This window comes from Salvelinus alpinus, chromosome 2 (genome assembly GCF_045679555.1).
Source record: "Salvelinus alpinus chromosome 2, SLU_Salpinus.1, whole genome shotgun sequence".
In the NCBI taxonomy this organism is placed as follows: Eukaryota; Metazoa; Chordata; class Actinopteri; order Salmoniformes; family Salmonidae; genus Salvelinus; species Salvelinus alpinus.
This window is the reverse complement of record NC_092087.1, coordinates 47236317-47260216: the sequence shown is the minus strand read 5'-3', so window position 1 is coordinate 47260216 and position 23900 is coordinate 47236317. Positions and strand designations below refer to the sequence as shown.

Here is a 23900-nt window from a genome sequence, read left to right as displayed (position 1 = left end):
CAGATCATAAAAGCCAGTGGTATAGACATGTAAACACAGACAACCCACTACTCTCTTCAAACACACACCTGGCAGTTATTTGGGGAAAAAGTTCAACAAAATATAGCTGTGAGCAGCAAGGACCAGGGTTCACAGGATGACAGAAAGGACACAAGAAGTGTAGGATAACAAAACAAGCACTCTATCGTGTATGAACGATCTTCAAATATGTACAATCAGTGAAAGCATTACTATGTGTACCTCTCTATACCACAAGGATGACGCAAGTGAAGTTTAGTCTAGTGCTTGAAGTTGGTTATCTTTGAATGCAGCAGGTAATCATTCTTAAAGTCAATACTTAATGTATTGAGTTTATATTCCAATTCTGGGGTCAATTTGACTAATGGTTTATGTTAAGATTTGTTTAATATGTTCAGCATTACTTTGAATTCGGCAACTAATCATTTTCAAATTCATTAGAAGCTAATTCGTTGAGTTTATATACCACATGGAGTCAATTTCAAATCAAATCAAATCAAAATGTATTTGTCAAATGAGCTGAATACAACAGTTAATACCTAACAGTGAAATGCTTACTTACAAGCCCTTAACCAACAATGCAGTTTCAAGAAAAATACGTGTTAAGTAAAAGTATAAAATAAGAAATAAAAGTAACTGCTTGCCTTGCAGTAGCAGAGAGAAAAGTCTATGACTAGGGTGGCTGGAGTCTTTGACAATTTTTAGGGCCTTCCTCTGAAACCGCCTGGTATAGAGGTCCTGGATGGCAGGAAGCTTGGCGCCAGTGATGTACTGGGTCGTACGCACTACCATCTGTAGTGTCTTGCGGTCAGAGGCCGAGCAGTTGCCATACCACGCAGTGATGCAACCATCACTGGTTGGATCTGAGGACCTATGCCAAATATTTTCAGTCTCCTGAGGGGGAATAGGTTTTGTTGTGCCCTCTTTACGACTGTCTTGGTGTGTTTGGCCTATGTTAGTTTGTTGTTGATGTGGACACCAAGGAACTTGAAGCTCTCAACCTGCTCCACTACAGTCCCGTCGATGAGAATGAAGGGCGTGCTCCGTCCTCCTTTTCCTGTAGTCCACAATCATCTCCTTTGTCTTGATCATGTTTAGGGAGAAGTTGTTGTCCTGGCACCACACAACCAGGTCTCTGACCTCCTCCCTATAAACTGTTGTGTCATCAGCAAACTTAATGATGGTGTTAGAGTAGTGCCTGGCCATGCAGTCATAAGTGAACAGGGAGTACAGGAGGGGACTGAGCACGCACCCCTGAGGGGCCCGCGTGTTGAGGATCAGAGTGGCAGATATGATGTTACCTACCCTTACCAACTGGGGGCGGCCCGTCTGTAAGTCCAGGATCCAGTTGCAGAGGGAGATGTTTTGTCCCAGGGTCCATAGCTTAGTGATGAGTTGTAAGGGCATTATGGTGCTGAACGCTGAGCTGTAGTCAATGAATAGCATTCTCACATAGGTGTTCCTTTTGACCATTTGCGAAAGGGCAGTGTGGAGTGCAATAGAGATTGCATCATATGTGGATCTGTTGGGGCGGAATGCAAATTGGAGTGGGTCTAGGGTTTCTGGGATAATGGTGTTGATGTGGTCCATGACCAGCCTTTCAAAGCACTTCATGGCTACAGACGTGAGTGCTATGGGTCGGTAGACTTTTAGGCAGGTTACCTTAGTGTTCTTAGGAATAGGGAAAATGGTGGTCTGCTTGAAACATGACAGACAGACAAGGAGAGGTTGAATATGACAGTGAGGTCACTTGCCTGTTGGTCAGCACATTCTCAGAGTACACGTCCTGGTAATCCGTCTGGCCCTGCGGCCTTGTGAATGTTGACCTGTTTAATGGTCTTACTCACATCGGCTACTGAGAGCGTGATCACACGGTCTTCCCAGAACAGCTGATGCTTTCATGCATGTTTCAGTGTTACTTGCCTCGAAGCGAGCATAGAAGTAATTTAGCTTGTCTGGTAGGCTCGTGTCACTGGGCAGCTCGTGGCTGTGCTTCCCTTTGTTATCTGTAAAAATGTGTTAGTCTTGTCACATCCGACAAGCGTCGGAGCCGGTGTAGTACGATTCGATCTTAGTCCTGTATTGACGCAATGCCTGTTTGATGGTTCGTCGGAGGGCATAGCGGGATTTCTTATAAGCTTCCGTGTTAGATTTCCTCTCCTTGACAGTGGCAGCTCTAGCCTTTAGCTCAGTGCAGATGCTGCTTGTAATCGATGGCTTCTGTTTGTGGTACGTACGTGCGGTCACTGTGGGGATGACATCATCGATGCACTTATTTATGAAGCCAGTGACTGATGTGGTGCACTCCTCAATGCCATCGGAAGAATCCCGGAACATATTCAAGTCTGTGCCAGCAAAATAGTCCTGTAGCTTAGCATCTGCTTCATCTGACCACTTTTTATTGACTGAGTCACTGGTGCTTCCTGCTTTAGTTTTTGCTTGTAAGCAGGAATCAGGAGGATAGAATAATGGTCAGATTTGCCAAATGGAGGGTGAAGGAGAGCTTTGTATGCGTCTCTGTGTATGGAGTAAAGGTGGTCTAGAGTTTTTCCCCTCTGGTTACACATTTAACATGCTCGTTGCTTCGAGGTGAGCAAAACCTCGAGACTTCCTTATATGTCGTGCACAAGCTGTTGGACCTCCACCCCTTGTCTTACCAGAGGCTACTGTTCTATCCTGCCAATATAGTGTATAACCCGCCAGCTGTATGTTATTAATGTCATCGTTCAGCAACGACTCAGTGAAACATAAGATATTACAGTTTTTAATGTCCCGTTGGTAGGAAATATGTGCTTGTAGTTTGTCTATTTTATTATCCAATGATTGTACGTTGGCTAATAGGACCGATCGCAAAGGCAAATTACACACTCGCCGCTTGATCCTCACAAGGCACCCCGAACTTCGTCCTCGATATCTCTGTCTCTTTCTTCTGCGAATGACGGGGATGAGGGCCTTGTCGGGTGTCTGGAGTAAATTCCCCTCGTCCGACTCGTTAAAGAAAAAATTGTCTTTCAGTACGAGGTAAGTAATCTCTGTCCTGATTTCTAGAAGCTCTTTTCTAGAAGCTCTAGAAGCTCTTTCATAAGAGACGGTGGCAGAAACATTATGTACAAAATAAGTTACAAATAACGCAAAAAAACACACACAATGGCACAATTGGTTAAGAGACTGTAAAATGTCAGCCATTCTCGCCAGTGCCATTGTAAGACAATTGGACTTACGGTTCATGAGAAGATTTTTAAAGTATTTTTAGAATTAGCATATGTGCTAAAGTGCATCTATAGGTACAGTGTGACCATATTTGAATGCATAATTTTTTTATTTATCAAAACCATGAATACCTAGTCAGTATGCACAACTGCATCCAGCCAAAATGTGTCTTCCGCATTTGTCCCAAATTGGCTACCTTAATCCACATAGCAGTTGTTGTTAGCGGTTAACTGCCTTGCTCAAGGGCAGAATGGTTTGTATACCTTGCTGGTTCAGGTATTCGAACCAGCAACCTTTCTGTTACTGGCCCAACAACCTTAACCGCTAGGCTACCTGCCACCTTGTTTAGAATGATGCAATGAGTTTAAATACAACATCTGGAATGAATCTGACTTATGGTTCCTCAGTGTTGGAAAACATACCCAATTGTCATACTTAAGTAAAAGTAAAGATACCTTAATAGAAAAGGACTAAAAGTGAAAGTCATCCAGTAAAATACTATTTGAGTAAAAGTCTAAAAGTTTTTGGTTTTAAATATACTTAAGTTTCAAAACGAAATGCAATCGCTAAAATACACTTAAGTATCAAAAGTAAAAGTGTAAATAATTTCAAAATCCATATATTAAGCAAACCAGACAGAACAATTTTTTTTTTTTTTAATTTACGGATAGCCAGGGGCACACTCCAGCCCTCAGACATTAAATTACAAATGAAGCATTTGTGTTTAGTGAGTACGCCGGATCAGCAGCAATAGGGATGACCAGGGTTGTTCTCTTGATAAGTGTGTGAATTTGACCATTTCCCCTGTCCTGCCAAGCATTCAAAATGTAATGAGTACTTTTGATTGCATATGGCTTTGAGCATTAGCGTTACACATGCAAAGAATGAGTTGTTAATAGTTTCCTTGTTATTTCTTTTAGGTATCAATACCAAATTCAGTGTGGTCCATGGTCCACAATTACTTGAAAGAATTAACAGTTTACTTACTTACTAACGGCGCTGCCTACTCCAGACGACTCGTTTTTTAAAATCATATGAGCAAAAAATAGTTCATTTTATTTGGAATCCTAAGCCAGACAAAATTAAACGTGCCTAATTATATAATGAATATGAGTTTGGGAGACAAAAATTATTAAATATTAAAGCTTTAAACCTGTCACTAAAAGCTTCACTCATTCATAACCCAAAATGGTTCTCCAGTAGATTATTAAGAAAGGCTCATTCTTTTTGCCTTTATACAGACTTCTCATTTCCGACAAATTGAAAATTACATTTTGTTTAAAGTATCGCCCTTTCTTAAACAAGTCATACAAAGCTGGTTACAATTTCAGTTTGATCCTCCAGAAATGTTATGGTTCAACTCAAATACTGATGAATAAAAAAACATTCTTTATGGAAAAAATGTTATTTTATTTAAATTATATATATTAATTAAATTACGAATAGAAACGGTGGAGTTATGTCACATATGCAGCTATCAGAAATATATGGGAATGTCCGCTCAATCCAAACTTACAACCAACTGATTGCAGCAATACCACAAAAATAGAGGAGGCAAGTAGAAAAGGGAGAAGATATGGTACTTGTTTGGAATTGGCATAAATAGAAAAATATACCAGTTTAATTTGAGGAAAAAATGTTGACAGCAGAGCCAAACAGGTTGCAAAATAAATAGGAAGAGATTTTCGATTACCGAATCTATAGCACATGGTTCATGAACTGGTACAAAAAACAACACTTGATTCAAAACTTAGAGTTTTTCAATTTAAATTATTATAGAAAATTCTTGCAACCAACAGAATGCTATATATATATATGTGGCATACAACAATCTCAGCTCTGTAGAATCAGAATCACAAGATCATTTATTCTGGTATTGCCCCCATGTAGCTTGTTTCTGATCACAGGTTCAGTAATGGTTCAAAAATCACAACATGCACTTAAAATACACCTTACAAATAGCAGTTCTGGGCAATTTGGAAAGCCAGAGTCAGTCACAAAATAATATAATAATACTCGAAGGAAAGGTTTTCATCTTTAGCTCATAATCTGTGGATACTATATGATTAGATTTTTTTTTTACCTATGTAAAACATCACAGCACAATTGAAAAAGATATGGATAATGGAAATCATACAAGGGTTGTCTATGGTGATAGGTGGGATGGGCACACACACACGCACGCACGCGCACGCACACGCACACGCACACGCACACACACACACACACACACACACACACACAGTTGTTTGAATGGAAGGTCTTTCATGGCCATGCAAGTGCTAGAATATGCAACAACAACAAAAAAATGCTTTAAAACTTTAATACATACTTACATTTTTGATATAGTTTAATTCTCTAGCAATGGTCAACAAACAATTTGAGCTTGAAGAATTTAGAAAATAACAAAGGGCAAATATTGTACAATCCAGGTGTGCAAAGCTCTTAGCGACTTACCTAGGAAGATTCACTGTCACGCCCTGACCATAGAGAGCCCTTGGTTCTCTATGGTGTAGTATGTCAGGGCGTGACTAGGGGGTGGTTTAGTCTATTTCTATGTTGGTGCTAATATGGTTCCCAATTAGAGGCAGCTGTTTATCGTTGCCTCTGATTGGGGATCATATTTAGGTTGCCATTTCTCCACCTGTGATTGTGGGATATTGATTGTTTGTGTTAGTGTACTACTACTTCACGTTCTTTGTAAGTTTTGTTGTTTTGTTTCCAGTTTTACTTTGTATTAAAAAGATGTGGAACTCAATGCATGCTGCGCCTTGGTCCGCTCATTTTGAAGATCATGACAGAATATCCCACCAAACCAGGACCATGCAGCGTGCCCAAAAGGGAAAGGAGTTTTGGACATGGGAAGAAGTGATGGGTGGATGCGAAACACTTCCTTGGCGGCAGACGGAAGGTAATAATGGAGGACACCAGGGTTCGCGGCCACAGAAAGCCCAAGGACAACCCCAATACTTTTTTGAGGGGGGGCACAAGGGGTGGCCGGTCGAGCCGAGGAGAGTGCCAGAGCCCGCCTGGGAGTCGATGGAACAATGTGAGGAAGGATACCGCAGAGAGGGGTTAGCATGGAGTAGGCTGCAGCGCAGGCGGGCTGAAGAGCGGGTCATCAGTCCGATGCCATCTATGATGCCTCCACGCACCAGATCTCCAGTGCGCCTCCCCAGCCCGGTATGTCCTGTGCCGGGTTCCTCGCACTCGCCATGAGGAGCGTGTCGTCAGTCCGCTGCCAAAGAAACCCCAAGATTCTTTTGGGGGGGGGCACATGGAGCTGGCGGCTGAGCCGCGGGAAGAGCCAGAGACTGTCAGGGAGGCAATGGAAAAGTTGAGAGATGAGAGAGATGTTGTGGAAGTGTGTTCTGCTCAATATTCGACCAGAAGATCCGGTTAGCAGTCTGGTGAAACCTGTGCCGGTTCCACACATCAGATCTTCAGTGCACCTCCCCAGCCCGGTACGTCATGTGCCGGATCCCTGCATTTTGCGTTAAAGAGCCAGAGACCGCCAGGGAGGCAATGGAGAAGTTTGGAGAGAGAGAGATGATAGAGATGTTGTGCAAGTGTGTTCTGTTCAACATTCGACCAGAGGATCCGGTTAGCAGTCTGGTGAAACCTGTGCCGGCTCCACACATCTGGACTCCAGTGCACCTCCCCAGTCCGGTACGTCCTGTGCCTCCTCCCCGCACTCGCCCTGAAGTGCGTGTCATCAGTGTGTAAGTTTTGTTGTTTTGTTTCCAGTTTCACTTTGTTTTTAAAAGATGTGGAACTCAATGCACGCTGCGCCTTGGTCCACTCATTTTGAAGATCGTGACATTCACAGCTGTAATTGCGGATTCTAACATGTATTGACTCAGGTGTGTGAATACTTATATTAAATTATTTCTGTATTTCATTTTCAATACATTTCTAAAAACATGTTTTCACTTTGCCATTATGGGATATTGTGTGTAGATGGGTGAGAATTTGCATTTATTTAATCAATTTTGAATGTAGGCTGTAACACAACAAATATGGAATAAGTAAAGGGGTATGAATACTTTCTGAAGTTACTGTAGTTTTGTGTTAACAAAATACCAAATATTTCCTGAGCGTTTTTAGATCTCCTAGATATAGGCCATACACTTCAAATCCTTATTCCTTATGTATTTTTAAACTGTCTAAAAATGTATGCATTTGTATGAGCTATAGTAGTAAATTCATATTTTTATCAAGTCATTGGACTGCCGAAGGCGAAGCAAGAGACTGAACTTTCCCCCTTTAGTTAACACTATCAACTTTTCGCTCTACTGTGGGAATTGTGCTCAAATCAACACAATATTAGCCACTTTCAATGTAACAAACTGAAACAAAACTAACTATGAATGACTTATTTTGCAAAACTAACTATGCAAGAGATTCTATTGCATTGACATGCAGGACTCATGGACATACTCTACACAGACAGGTGTGCCATAACCAATCAGAGCTGCAGTAGGACTATATGCAAATAACCATTGCCATATATGGATCTGTGCCATTCATTTTGACCTGGACTGTGTTAAAAGCATGAGTGGTTGCGCTCGTTTTGAGATCAAAGCGAGAGCTGCATGTAGCCACCTGTGCACATTTGTTAATATTCTTTGCTAGTTAGTCAGTTATTAGCCCAGTTATAGCTAATTTGGAGTCAACAATGGGGGAGTGGTTGCTTCCTATGAGAGCACAAAAACTTTTAAAAGCAAGTCAGGCCTAGAGCTTTTTTATATCTTAAAGGGGCAGTGTTGTATTTTGAGACTGTCTTCAATAAGCTAAGCAGCCGATAGGCAGAAGGGTAGCATAATTTGTCTGATTCTCTGTAATAATGGTACGGGAATAATAATGAGTTTTATTTTGTAAAGTGGTTTCTTGCATCAAACAACACAACATGTTCAGTCACTGCCTTGTCTGAAGGACAAGTGGTTAAACAGGTTATTGTCAAGCCGTGCATGTTTTTTTCAAAAGTATCATGGATTGTAGGCCTACATTGAAAACCACACCTTTGCTGCTACTGTAGGCTGAATGATAAAACAGCTATTTCTATGTTCAAATGTTATGAGATGGATTTTTATCCATTGTTTTTGATGGTAGGCCACTCTGGTAGGTCTACATTATGATCAAATAGCCACAGCAGCCCGTGTAATCGCCCTCACTACTTGCAGCGTGAGGTGAACTACTGTTTCACACAGAGAAGCGGGTGAGGTGAACATATACTGTATTGTCAGTTATTATTATTTTGGCCCTATCTAGCCTCAGTATTATAGGTCTCTAAAGGGTGGAAATTAAGTTTTGCAGCCAGTGTGTGTGTGTGTGTGTGTGTGTGTGTGTGTGTGTGTGTGTGTGTGTGTGTGTGTGTGTGTGTGTGTGTGTGTGTGTGTGTGTGTGTGTGTGTGTGTGTGTGTGTGTGTGTGTGTGTGTGTGTGTGTGTGTGTGTGTGTGCCTGCATATATCTTACTGAGGTTGATGAAGTCAGTGTTCTTGATGTGTCTGATACCGTTGAAGCGTCCGTAGAAGTGTGTGGTATCTTTAGGCAGTGGAGGAATCTGCTCCAGGTTAGCATCATCACAATACACACTTCCACTGATGCACACACACAGCAAACATGTAGGCATACCTGCACAGAGACAGAGAGAACATTACACACACACACTCCTACTGGTATGCATGCATGACTGTAAGTCACTTTAGATAAATATTATTTATAAATATTATAAATACTATTATAACCCATATTATTACCCTCTTGCTCTTTTGCACCCCAGCATCTCTACTTGCACATCATCATCTGCACATCTATCACTCCGGTATTAATGCTAAATTGAAATTATGTTCACCTCCAGGGCCTATTTATTGCCTACCTCCCTACTCTTCTACATTTGCACACACTTTAAATAGATTTCTCTATTTTTCTTTCCTTTTGTACATTTGTTTATGTGTAACTCTGTGTTGTTGTTTTTGTCGCACTGCTTTGCTTTATCTTGGCCAGGTCACAGTTGTAAATGAGAACTTGTTCTCAGCTGGCCTACCTGCTTAAATAAAGGTGAAATAAAAAAATAAAAAATGTCAACAAATTAAAGTGTCTGCTAAATGGCATATTATTATTATACACACAGCAGACACGTAGGCAAACCTGCACAGAGAGAGATTACATTTTGTGCACACACACACACACACGCGCGCGCGCGCGTGGCTTACCCAGGCCAGTGTCGGGTCCAAACAGGCCTGGTCCTTTGAAGTCCAGAGTTACTGGAGCCAGGGGAGGGGTCGGCCTGGGGGACAGGGTCATCTCCTCCTCATACTCAGGAGGGGGCATGTTGGCCGGGGGAGGGGTCTCAGGAGCAGGGGGGGCCACCGTCCCCACCTCGATCTGCTCTCACAGAGAAGAGTACATTAGTAGATTGACCAATTCACCTCTCTCAACCACTCTCTCTCGTTTCCCTTCTTCCACTCCCATCATTCCTTCCCTTCCCTCTCACACCTATTCCTATCGCCCATATTGTCCACTCTTACTTTTCTTCTCTCTTTATCTAGAACGGAAGCCCGTTCTCTTTATCTTGCCTCTCCTCTCTTGTTCCTTCCTCTTTTTCCTCACCCTCTGCTAGTCTCTCCTCTCTCCTCCTCTCCTTCTCACCTCTTGGTCTAGGTCTTCATAGTCATAGTTTTCTCCATTGAGGTCCAAGTTTTCCCAGTCTGTCTCTCCATTCATATCAAAGTCATCCAGGTCATAGGGCTGTTCGTCTGGCTCCGCCCCCCCCTGAGGGGCACACACACTGGGGCAGGGGCCTAGCAGAGTCAGGGCAAAGGCCACAACCACACACAGCAGGGCCATTCTCAGGCTACACATGGAACTACCTGTGATAAGAGATTGTCAGTCAAAGGGTTAAATTCAGTAGGCTTTGGTTAGTGTTAATGCTAGCATCTAAAATGTACCAAGTCATCTTACAAATACAGCACTTGGTTTCAATTCATATCACAACCATATCACCTCTTAGGATAAACAGTTGTGATAAAGCGAATGTTGTAATAGTCCAACATTAGTTCAATGTTTGCATGACCTCTAGGGTCCACCTCTCCCTACCGCCTCCGGCCTGTCTAGCCTAAGTATAGCTGGAGATGTCTTTGTTCACACACACGCACACACAGACACAGATACACACACACGCACACAGACAACTCCAGATGTCCACTGTCTCAGACACAACCACCTCCAAGGGCAAATCAAATGCAACTGGATATTTCAAACGATGTACAGTCTTTTTAGGTCAGATCTCCACATTTCCCTGTTCTTCCGAATGTGACCCTGTATGTTTTGGTGTTTGTTTCTGCACCTCAGATCTGACCTCAGATCAGACCTAAGGTTGCCCAGGGGTCACATCTAGGATCCCTGTTGCTTTGGAACCAAGGGAGTATTGTTGAGTTGTTGGTAAGAATGCAGATGGAATGTTTGCTCTGAAAGCAGACATGAGTGTGTGAGTCTGGCCTTGGGTTTGTCTGGTGCCAACAGAACTTAACACAAGTCATACACAAAACAGGATTATGCACCAGAAGTTATATTATTTGACGACCAATAAGGTCTATTGAATGGAATATTGAGATGACTGATATTATCAACAAACTGAGTGCTGATATTGTACTAGTCAAGCCACAGCTACTGAAACAGCAGGAATGAGTTTCAAGGGATGTCAAATGAATGACTTAAACATGTGCATAAATAGAAATTATATTGTACGTAATGAGTCAGCAAAATCACAGTAATGTTGTTGCCAATCAGACAAATATCCAAATCACACTCTGACACTAACAAAAGTGGAATTGCACCACTTTATGATGATGTGTACCGATTAACATGACCCATTTATTGTATTAGTCCCTTAATAAAACCAAACCCCCATTGGCCCTTGAGTCATTCTCTAGTGACAGTGGGGTTTAGCAGCACAAGAGTATGCTTAGAGAGAAAACCAATTTCCAAATACACTGTGTAGTATTCATGAAATAGAACTTACCAGTGTCAGGAGTTAACTAGTCCCCTTTTTATCCTCTCTCTTCTCCTGTTTTCTCCTTTAGAGTGCTGGTCTAGCAGGGTTAACTAATCCCCCTCTCCTCGTCTCTCCTCTATTGTGTTCTCCTTTAGAGTGCTGGTCTAGCAGGGTTAACTAGTCCCCCTCTCCTCGTCTCTCCTCTATTGTGTTTTCCTTTAGAGTGCTGGTCTAGCAGGGTTAACTAGTCCCCCTCTCCTCGTCTCTCCTCTATTGTGTTCTCCTTTAGAGTGCTGGTCTAGCAGGGTTAGCCAGTGGAGGAATGGACCCCTGTTGTTCAGTTGGCTGGTGAGGGACGTGGCCAAAATAATGGGTCATTATTAGGAGAGGTACATAGCAGGGGGGAGAAAAGGGTGCATTTGAGGGAAGGCAAGGTCATTTAGGTCAACATGTACTCAGCTGTTACTAATCCCCCCCCCCCCCCACACACACACACACGTACACACTCTCACACATGCACACATTCCTACTTCTCCCAGACCCCTCCTCCTCTAGTCTTTTTGAAGGCCTGATTACTCTAGCTGACAGACCAATGTAATGTTCGAATAACACAAGGATTATATGGTCTATATGAAAAATTCCAGAACAATCAAAAACGTTCACCTTCCCAAAATGGTTCTATCCAGCTTTGTCCGATTTACGTCAACAAGAAGGCACCATATGGGAGTTAAAGTTAGGGTTCTTGGACTAACTTTGCAATAGGAGATGCTCTACCTTGGCTGGAATCGGCTGGGATCTAACCTGGAGCTCCACATCCAAGCCTTTTCACCAGTTACAGTGCATTCAGAAAGTATTCACACCCCTTGACTTTTTCAACATTTTGTTGTGTTACAGCCTGAATTTAAAAGTGGTTAAATTCATATTTTGTGCAACTGCCTTACACACAATAACCCATAATGTCAAAGTGTAATTATGTTTTTATAAACTTCTACAAATTTATTCAAATTGAAAAGCTGAAATGTCTTGAGTCAATAAGTATCGAACCCCTTTGTTATGACAAGCCTAAATCATTTCAGGAGTAAAAATGACCTTAATTAAGTCACATAAAAAGTTGCATGGACAAACTCTGTGTGCAACAATAGTGTTAAACATGATTTTTGAACGACTACCTCATCTTTGTACCCCACACATACAATTATCTGTAAGGTCCCTCAGTCGAACAGTGAATTTCAAACACAGATTCAAGACCAGGGAATTTTTCCAAGGCCTCGCAAAGGGCAGCTAAATGGGTGAAAATGTAAAAAGCAGACGTTGAATATCCATTTGAGCATGGTGAGGTTATTAATTACACTTTGGATGGTGTATCAATACACCAAGTCACTACAAAGACACAGGCGTCCTTCCTAACCCAGTTGCCGGAGAGGAAGGAAACCGCTCAGTGACTTCACCACGAGGCCAATGGTGACTTTAAAACCGTTACAGAGTTTAATGGCTGTGATAGGAGAAAACTGAGGATGGATCAACAACATTGTAGTTAATCCACAATACTAATATAAATGACAGAGTGAAAAGAAGGAAGCCCGTACAGAATAAAAATATTCCAAAATTTGAATCCTGTTTGCAATAAGGCAAAAAAGTAAAACTGCAAACAAATTGGCAAAGAAATTACCTTCATGTCCAGAATACAATGCGTTAGGTTTGGGGAAAATCCAACACAACACATCCGTGAGTACCACTCCTCATATTTCCAAGCACGGTTGTGGCTGCATCATGTTATGGGTATACTTGTCATCAGCAAGGACTAGGGAGTTTTTCAGGATGAAAAAAATGGAATAGATGTCACGATCGTTGTAATGATTGGACCAAGGCGCAGCGTGCGTAGAATTCCACATGTTTAATACATCATAAACTCACCAAACAGAAGAAAAAACGAAACGTGACGTTCTGGGTTGCTCACAGGCAGCTACACAAAAACATAGTCAAGATCCCACAAAGCACAAAAGGGGAAATGGCTGCCTAAATATGATCCCCAATCAGAGACAACGATAAACAGCTGCCTCTTTTGGGAATCATATCAGGCCAACATAGACATATAATTCCCCTAGATAACACAGCCTAAATCACACCCCGACCTAACCAACATAGAGAATAAACAGTTCTCTATGGTCAGGGCGTGACAATAGAACTAAGCTCAGGCAAACTCCTAGAGGAAAACTTGGTTCAGTCTGCTTTCCAACAGACACTGGCAAACAAATACCTTTCAGCAGGACATAAAACAAAATGGCAAATATGCACTGAAGTTGCTTACGAAGACGATATTGAATGCTCCTGAGTAGCCTAGTTACAGTTTTGAGTCAAATCGACTTGAAAATTGATGGCAAGACTAGAAAATGGCTGTCTTCCAACTTGACGGATTTCGAAGATTTTTTTTAATAATAATGTGCATAATCCAGGTGTGCAAAGCTCTTAGAGAAAGCCTCACAACTGTAATTGCTGCCAAAGGTCATTCTAAAGTATTGACTCAGGGGTGTAAATACTTATGTAAATTATATATGTATGTATTTCATTTTCAATAAATTTGCTAACATCTAAAAAAATATGTTTTCACTTAGTCATTATGGGGTATTGTGTGTAGATGGGTGAGAAAAAATATCTATTTCATACATTTTTTATTTAGGCTGTAACACAACAAAATGTGGAGTAAGTCAAGGGGTATGAGTACTTTCTGAAGGCACTGTATAGATATTGTCCTGTGGATGATAACATTCTTGGACATCCTGGATGCGATTTTTGGATGATCACAACAGGTTAATGGTAAAATATTTATTTCAATTTTTGCCCACTTATTCTAAGCGTCCTATCTACCCCAAATGTGTTGCAATGGGTTAGAAGAGGTTTCAAATGTACTATTCAACATTAGGTTTTTCTAAATGTCCCATCTTTCCAAATGTTTTATTTGTGACCGCAGGCATCCCCCCAAGGATTAGGGTAAGATTGAGGGTTAAGGTTGCACTGAATGACCTAAATCTGTTTCAAAACATCTCCCCACATGAACATGACCCAGGTCACCAGCATAGAACTCTAGCCAAACAGAGCCCTTCTTTCATTCTCTTTGAGAAAACAAATGGATGGCATTGGAAGTGTAGTGGATGGAAGTGCATGAGGTGATTTCCCCCTCTTTCAATATAACGCACTTTGATCTCTTAGGAAAAACATGTGCTTTATGTATTTTACCTAATGGAGTTGTGAAAGCTAAACTTTCAAGCTAAACTCTAAACCTGCTTCTCTTATCCCCAGACTCTGCTGTGGTCTCTAGTCAAAGGGCTTGGCATTAACCCTTGTGTGGTGTTCAAGTTTTTGTTATTCACCCAATGTTTGCGGGTCTGATAAACCTACAACATTATTGGGTTTTCAAAACAATACAGCCATAACAATTTATGTAAACATACTTAATTCTTAATACATAGATGTTGACTTACATCAATTACAAGCAATAGAGACAACATAAATTGTTAATATTTGCCATTTACCTCTGCTAGATCTTTTTTTTTTTTAAGCGCAATAAATTTAATTATATTGAAGACATGGGTGGAATAAATTATGTTTGTCTTGAACAAATATAAATGAAGCAAGGTTTCCATCGCTATTGATGTTTATTGCTTTGAACTGAACAAATTTTACATCCAGTATTTTATGGAAATGATAAATGAGACCCGTTGAAAACAAATTAAGGTCAGTTTATACACCACATGAGGGACAGAGTTGTACTGGGTGTGTGTTGCAAATGTATTTCTTGTACTTGATGCATGTGTACTGTGTCTTCTTGTCCTTCTTGGGTCCACACACATTGCAGCACTTCTTCTTTTTGCTACCGAATGAAAACACTTAGCTTAGGAATTTTACTAACATCTCACTCACTCACTCATATAGTCACAGCAGGTAGGAGAGTCAGACACACACACATGCAACAACATCACTCACACTTACTTCTGGTATTGGAGTTTCTGGTTCTGTGGGTCGGGCTGATGGGGCACCAGCATGCTCTTCCTGAATCCTCCTCACGATGGCTGCAGAAGCTGGGGTCATTGGGATATGTTACATTTGAGGTCTTACCAATGCCTTGCCCAGCTCCTCGAGAAAGATCTGTCTCCTCTGGAGCTTCCCTCTGTTCCAATCTGGGTTCAACGCCATCCAGATGATAAACGCGTTGTACGCCGAGATGTCCAAGATGTTGAAGAATATCACAAGTGTCCAGTTTAGGGTCCTTATTTTGCAGCTGTAGCCAGTCACCAGCTTGTCTAAATTGTCCAACCCTCCTTTTTTGGCATTGTAATCCATTATGATTTCTGGTTTTTGATGTTCCTGGCCATAGATTCTCCCATCCCTATGCAGCTTACTCATGAGTACCATATTTTTGCCTTTCTTTGGCACGTAGTACACTAGGGACGTGTCGGCCATGAACACAAAACTTAAAGGAATCGATAGGCCTGTTCCGTGTAATCAACAGTTGAGTTGGGAGCTCTGGCTTGTTTTTTCGTACTGTTCCTACCATCGTTAGCTTCCTCTTGAGGAGTTCCTGTCCCAGCTTGTGCGAAGTAAAAAAGTTATTGCTTGTTATGTTGTGGCCACATGCCATATGTTGAGTCCCTGTGTCACGTCCAGGACAACCCGCATCACTTGGTTCTTCTCAGGGGCTCCTCCATCTTGCTTCCTCGTATACACTTGCAAGTTTGACACATATGATGAAGCAGCATCACAGACAGCCCAGATCTTGATTCCATATTTTGTGGGTTTAGACGGTATGTACTGCCAGAAGGGGAAGCGGCCCCTAAATGGCGTAACCTGCTCATCAACAGTAACATTGGGCCCAGGGTTGTAAAACAGGGGAAGCTGGTCCACCTACTTGTCCCACACTGACCTGATTGCAGTTAGCTTGTCTCGGTTATCGAGGCGGATAATCCTGGAAATAACGTGGAAGTTTTCCAGAGACATTGATGCACAGAAAAGTTCAATGTCAGTTTCTGCATCCCACAGGGAATCTGTGGATTCCCCATTGGATCTGAAAACACCAGCAATGATAAGAACCCCAAAGTATGCATGTAATGAGTTTGGTCCATCCCTTTCCATCTCTCTCCAAAAACACACCTTCCCTCCAAATTATTGCAGTCCAGATAGATTTTCTGGATGGTGTCTGGGATGAACAGTTCAAAAGCAGACTTATGTCCTGCACATGAGTAACCGCCATCCATGTTGGCCCTGGTTGCATCCTTATCACATTGGCAGCCATGTGGGGTGGTTCATTCCTTGGGCAAAAAGACTATTCAATTTCGCAATATTTTTACATCCATATTTCTCATGCAGGCTGCTGATGAGCTGGTTGCTGACGGGGTGGTCCTGGGGATGGCTGAGGGTCAATCTCATCCTCTTCTTCCAACTCACTGTCAGACTCCAAATTGACAGTGACATTATCCTCATATTATTCAAATTCATCATCTTCCAAAGTGGAAGACGTTCCTTCCACACTAGCTTTTCTCTCTGCAAAAAAGGCCCTATGAGCAGAGATTATTTTTGCCATACTGATTGATTGTGGTGAGGAGCCACACATGCAAAGCTATTTATTTGTTGTGTCCCTCTCCCAATTGGCACCTGGCTGGGGTACAGTGTGGGAAAATAGAGATTTGTTTTTACAATGGTTCAAAATAATGTATTGTAATAACATTGTGCAGGTTCCCGCAAGACATTGTGTATAGTTTCACACACTACAAAGGGTAAAGAGTGCGAGAAAAGCAGGAGACAGGCAGACAGGCAGGGATACAGACAGGTTATTGGTGCTATGTTGAAACAGCAGGCCCAGGGAGGAGGAAGACAGAGTGAAGGCACACAGCAAACTTTTTTGTTTCATTTTTACTTGTTTTCACCTACACACACACACTTTTCCACAAATGTATTATCCTCGGGTCCAGTGGACCCGAACATCACATATGTAGTATAAATGTGTAGGGGGGTGCAGTGTGTGCACAATGAAAATGTTTCTTTACAGAAAATGAGCCAAGGTCAACGAGTCTCAAGTTGAAAAAATAATTCATCGTATCATTTTTCTTTTAGTAAACATTGAAAATGGGTGCCACAGACCCGAACACCACCCAAGGATTAAGTCCCAAATCCATTCAACTAAAGTATGACAGACACTATGATGTGTGATTTGTTTCATTCTGTCAACTTCATGTTGTTTTCAACCCACTTCATTTAGTTTTCTGTCTCCGTTTCCGCTTCACAACACCTTTCAATTACTCTTTGCGTTCCATGTTTTTGCTGCCGTAACTCGCAATACACTACCTCTGCATTCCCACAAAATCCCATTAGGATTACCATAAAATTGGAATTGCTTACGAATCCAGCACTCACCTGTCACATTGATTGCTTGAGAATATTCCAGTTATTCCTCATGATATTTCTGGCAGACTCGAGTTTTAACAGAGAAATTGTGTCTGTGTGTGTGTGTTTGGCTGGATTAGTCAAAGAATGAACTCAGCCCCCTGGCAGCAAAGAAAGCTGGGAACAAAGTAGAATATAAATGGGCCAATATGGCATTATGATTAGAGGGAGATGGAGAGAGACTGTGTCAAGGGCTATACTGATTCCGCAAATGTTACTGTTACTGATTTCATCAACTATTTCAAGAGGGTATCTAATACATTAGTATTACCAGTGGTGTAAAGTACTACTTAAATTGTTTTTGGGGGTATCTGTACTTTTACTTTTACTCCACTACATTCTTAAAGAAAATATGTACTTTTTACTCCCATACATTTTCCATGACACCCAAAAGTACTCGTTACGTTTTGAATGCTCAGACAGAACAGCAATATGGTCCAATTCACACACCTATCAATATAATGCGTTGTCATCCCTACTGCTTCTGATCTGACAGACTCAGTAAACACAAATGATGTTTATTTCCGTAAATTTTAAAACAAGAAAATAGTGCCCTCTGGTTTGCTTAATATAAGGAATTTGATGTATAGCTTTTACTTTAATTAACTTAGTACTTTTACTCAAGAAATGACAATTGAATATGTGTATCAATTTGTATCAATTTATCAGAAGTACGTCATCGATGACGTCCGAAGCTTCATTTGATCACATGCTCGTGCCCAACCCGGCTCCTGTGTGCGCTCTCATGCCCAACCCAGCTCCTGTGTGCTCTACGGGAGGCTACTTGAGAAGAGAGGGTGGCCATATTCAGTTTGTACCCCCTGCCGCCTGTGTCTGCTAGGTCAAGCACCGCGTGCGTCTCTTACCAAACGTGTTAATGAAGGGTCCGGTTCCACCTCGGTGATCCAGTCCTTTGTGGACTTTTGAGACAGGTCTAGCTAACCAAGCTCTGGATAGCGTGCTAGCCAGGTTGGCTAACTCGCAGAGGTGAACTAGCTATTAATAACTATTTCCCTGTGTCTATTTTTAATGTGTGTGGGATAGTGTCCAACCCTGCTCGTTCTCTCGACTCTGCTATCAACAACGAATTGCCTCTAGAACCCATAACCTGTATCACTAGACACTTCATAGGGCCGACGTTAGCCAGGATGCTTTTTAGGCTAAGCTAGGCTAGCTAGACTCTTTAAGTGCAGCACGTTCCATTTAGAATAACCAAGGGACTTAACGCTATGTATACTAAACAAGAGAGCTACCCAGAAACTCCATCATGGGGAGGCATGAATAGTTAGCAATAGCTAGCTCACCTCGGGGAGTGAGCCAACCTGGCTAGCATGGTATGCAGCGCATGTTTAGCTAGACCGGTCTCGAAAGTTCACGAAGGACTGGATCACAGAGGTGGAACCGGACCCTTCATTAACACGTTTGGGAAGCGCTGGGTGCCAATTGGTTACCGGAACACATCTTACCGCCTAAACCCAGTCAGGCTCGTTGTGACAATATTAACTTCAAGTGGCATGGCCAATCAGGGTACGGCAAATAGCCAGAGCCTGTGTACACAGAGTGGGCCTGGCTTTAAGCAAACCTTGGAACATCGGGTTCCAGAGTGTTCAGGAGTGTTAAAAGTGTTGTCTCCTGCATGTGAGTTCGATTAAAAGTACCCTTTTCCATTTTCGGACACACGGTTGTGGTGGAAATGGAAGAAGAACCAATCTCACCCAGTCCACAATGTGGCGTCCCGACCCTTCAGCTCGCACTTCACAGGAGTTGCGGTGTCTATTTTGACCAATGGCTTGCAAGCGCAGTGTCACCCTGGATCATGTGAACAGTGACGTCAGGGAACAGGATACAATTTGTTGTCTGCGCCCCATGCGTCTGCAGCATCATCGTTGACAGTTCGCAAGGCTTCAGGAAATATCCCCCTGTCTCCAGAAGCAGGCAATTTGAGTGGTTCCCATGTCGAAGATCCAGGATGGCTGATACAGACGGTATTCCTGGTTAGGAAAAGTGAAGGGACTTCGTGTCCCATTTTAGACCTACGTACCTTTAACAAGCACCTCAGAGTTTACAAACCCAGAATGCTCACAAACTGCCGGGCTATTACAGCGATTGACTGGTGATAGTGTTTCACACATCCATGCTACTGTCCCGTATTAAGTCTCTATGCTTCATAGGAAACCAGAAAAAGAGCTGTCTGACTTCATCTCAGCGCATTCCATTTCTGGGTCTCGAGCTAGATTGCGACGCATATTGCGATTTTTCTGTCCCCACGGATGGTGTCTGGGTTCCGGCTCTGCTTAGCTAAATTTCGGCTGCGTCACAGTGCATTTTTGCCAGTGCCTATGCCTACTGGGGATGATGGCTTCTTTGAGAGAAGTTGTTCCCGTGGAGCTATTGATGATGAGGGCCTTCCAGCGCTGAGTGGCAATCTCTCACCTGGATGCATCTGACAGCCTAAGCCGGTCGCTTCGGGTGTCAATGTCAGGCCCACCAGCCATGGCCCAGTGGTGTGACCCTCTGCTATTTTCAGTGGGCTTCCATGGATTGTATCTTGTGAGTTAAATCTAGTGGTGGAAAAAATACTCAATTATCATACTTGAGTAAAAGTAAATGCTATACATCAAATTCCTTATACTAAGCAAACCAGATGGCATGATTTTCATGTTTTAATTTACGGACAGACAGTAGTACAGATTAACACTCACACATAATTTACAAACACAGTATTTGTGTTCAGTGAGTCTGCCAGATCAGAGGCAGTAGGGATGACAACGTGTTATATTAAATTGGACCATATTAGTGTCCTGCCTAAGCAATAGAAATGTAATTAGTAATTTCGAGTGTCAGGGAAACATAGTAGAGTAAAAGTAAAAACTTGAAATATTAAAGTACAGATAGCACAAAAAACTACTTAAATAGTACTTTAAACTATTTTTACTTAAGTACTTTGCACCACTGGTTGCATACCGGAATTTGGGGGGTATGGACAATGATGCAGAGCGCACTGCATGTCAGTTACCTGTGGTATCTGCCGCTGAGGCGCCTGCCCCTGTTTTTGTCAAGCCGGCTTGTGCTCGTCAGAACTGACAGTATGTCAGTGGTGGCGTGCATCAACAGATGGAGAGACTCTGTCTCTCTCCCTCATAAACTTGGCTTGCCCCTAAAATCTTTTATCTCTCTCAGGCGCACCAGTGGCCTCTGAACTTCTTTTACAAGTTTCTGCCAGTGGCTCTGATTCAGCCCACCTTGAAGTGGGTGCGCCGCAAGGGCTTACTATTGATTCTTGTGACACCCCGTTGGCCCAGGCAGCCTTGGTTCACATGGGGCTTCCAGTGAGGAGCTCTTGGACATCATACACCTTTCCCTTGAGATCATGAATGAGGAGACCTATCAACTCGGCCTCATGATCAGCTGGGACAGGACTAAAATCCAATCTTTCAGCGACATCGCATCCCCTCCAACCAGCCCTGTTGTGGACACCCACCATGTCTCCGTTGTTCCTACATTCTGCTACCTTGGAAGCACATTCTTCGGCTGTCCCCATAGGAACATCCTTTGAAGAATCATTTTGTGTTCCAGGTAGACCCCTTTCCACAGAAGGTCCTTATTGGAAACCAAAAGGATTCTACCTGGAACCCAAAAGGATTCTCCTATCGGGACAGCCAAAGAGTGTACACAACCTGGGACAACACCACATCAGCCTGGGACCTGGCTAAGCTGCTAGCCATCAAGCTAACAAAGTTGGTACCAGATGCATTTTGCAATGGAGCCCTCTTTGTCTGAAGAAATATATGAACGGTTCCAGCGCTATAGGAGCTGTATCTACCGTGCTTTGTTTCGGGACAAACCGGATCACACAGAGTATGCCGGTGGCTGGATGGCATTCTCGCTTGTTGGATACAGTTCAATCTTTGTCGTTATCCGACTGGCCGGTGTTGCCCGGAGCTCCCCATTTGATAGCGGAGTAGAAGGAGCACAGCAAGAGGAGCAAGGCAATCAACAATGGTTGCATGTCACGAGCCGTGGAAGCCGACTACGATTTCGAAGTCGACATCGGCAACCTTCCGTCCCTGCTCTAGGTTGAGCAGGAGCAACGGACTCAAGTTATCCTGCCTCTCGCCCGTCCATAAACGGTTCTCCGAATCCTGTGAAGCGTGGGAGTAGGCGGATTTCCTCATCCTTCTCGCCAGCTGTGATTTTGCGCAGCTCCATGGTAAGAAATGTGACCGTTCCTGGTGCAAAAACAAAGTCCTATCCCGGAGCTCGAGTAAATTACATTACAAAGCTGATCCTGAATGTAGTACGTCAGGACACGGAAATCGATCCTATTGTAGTCCATGTGGGTTTTAATGACATTATGAAGGGCAGCTCTTTTAAAGAGCTGATTAACTCTGCTAGACACCAACAAAAACCCATCATATCTGGCACCAGTGCCCTCTCTGAATCATGGTATTCAACACTTTAGCAGGATTCTTTCTATTCACAATTTGATACGTCATTATTGTAGATCAATGAGTGTAACCTTTGTTGACAATTTCAATACCTTTTGGAAACAAAACACGTTTTATAAGGAGGATGGGATCCACTGTCACGCCCTGACCTTAGAGATCCTTTTTATGTCTCTATTTTGGTTTGGTCAGGGCGTGAGTTGGGGTGGGCATTCTATGTTTTGTGTTCTATGTTTTCTATTTCTGTGTGTTTGGCCGGGTGTGGTTCTCAGAGGCAGCTGTCTATCGTTGTCTCTGATTGAGAACCATACTTAGGTAGCCTGTTCCCACCTGTGTTTTGTGGGTAGTTGTTTTCTGTTTTGTGTTGCCGCACCTTACAGGACTGTTTCGTTTTTGTTTCACTCGCTTTGTTATTTTGTTTAGTGTTTCTGTTCTAATACAAATAACAAGAACACTTACCACACTGCGCTTTGGTCCGATGACTACTCTTCATCCGAAGACGAATATCATTACATCCACCCAAATCATTTGGGTTCCTGGATCCTTTCACAGCATTATAAGGCTGTGTTGAGACAATGACTTATCAGCCCAGCTCAGCTAATCCCTACCATTGTGACGCAGAGTTGTCATAATGCTTCAACAAATTACACAAGGGGCGTTGGTAGACACAATGTAACCTAATTTATTTCCCTCGAACTGCCCTGAATGCCTCTGCTGATCCTACAGCAGTAATCATGTGCCTATGAACCAGATTTATACTGTAATCACTGAGGCGGTGTACCGCAGGAGGAAGTCCACCGTGAGCAGCTCACCCTGCACTAACATAAATAACATGAGCATATCTACTTCTCCTAAGCTTCCAAGTAAATGATTGAAAACAAGTTAGCGTCCCAGAAGAAAAGTGCTTAAGGTAGCCTACGTTAACATATGTAGCTTAAGAAACAAGGTTAATGAAATCAATAATTTGCTAGTAACAGATGACATTCATATTCCGACCTTCTCTGAAACTCACTTAGATAAAACCTTTGATACAGTGGTAGCAATACATGTTTATAACATTTACAGAAAATATAGTAATGCCAATGGTGGAGGTGTTGCTGCTTATATTCAGAACCACATTCCTGTAAAGATTAGAGTGGATCTCATGTTAAATACTTTTGAAGTAACATGGTTACAGGTTCATCTGCCTCACCTAAAGCCCATTCTTGTGGGAAGCTGCTATAGACCATCAAGTGCTAACAGTCAGTATCTGGATAATGTGTGAAATGCTTGATAATGTATGTGATACCAACAGAGGTATATTTTCTGGGGGATTTAAATATTGACTGGCTTTCATCAAGCTGCCCACTCAAGAAAAAGCTTCAAACTGTAACCAATGCCTGCAACCTGGTTCAGGTTATCAGTCAACCTACCATGATAGTTACAAACAGCACAGGAATGAAATCAACATTTACTGATCACATCTTTACTAATGCTGCAGAAATTAGCTAGAAAGCAGTATCCAGATCCATCGGATGTAGTGATCACAATATAGTAGCCATATCTAGGAAAACCAAAGTACCAACGGCTGGGCCTAATATAGTGCATAAGAGGTCATACAATGCATTTTGTAGTGATTTCTATTTTGTTGAATATTTGTTGGCCCGTGGTGTGTAATGAGGAGCAAACAGACGCTGCACTTGACACATTTATGAAATTGCTTATTCCAGTTACTAATAACCATGCACACATTAAGAAAATGACTGTAAAAACTGTTACATCCCCGTGGATAAATGAGGAATTTAAAAATTGTATA

General features: G+C 42.4%; 1 protein-coding gene across 2 annotated transcripts in view; it reads right to left on the bottom strand.

Annotated features, from left to right (window-relative positions):
• optc (opticin) overlaps positions 1-23900 on the bottom strand; it is a 51327-nt gene that overhangs the window by 15737 nt on the left and 11690 nt on the right. The window contains exons 1-4 of one of the 2 annotated variants that reach the window (XM_071381819.1): positions 11253-11592; positions 9881-10101; positions 9445-9616; positions 8705-8863 (exon numbers count right to left, since the gene is read on the bottom strand). In XM_071381819.1, the coding sequence (XP_071237920.1) occupies positions 8705-8863; positions 9445-9616; positions 9881-10093 (544 nt within the window). In that variant the 5' untranslated portion in view covers positions 10094-10101; positions 11253-11592. Of the gene's footprint in view, positions 1-8704; positions 8864-9444; positions 9617-9880; positions 10102-11252; positions 11593-23900 lie in introns of those variants that run through there. The other variant, XM_071381823.1, reaches the window with a different exon arrangement.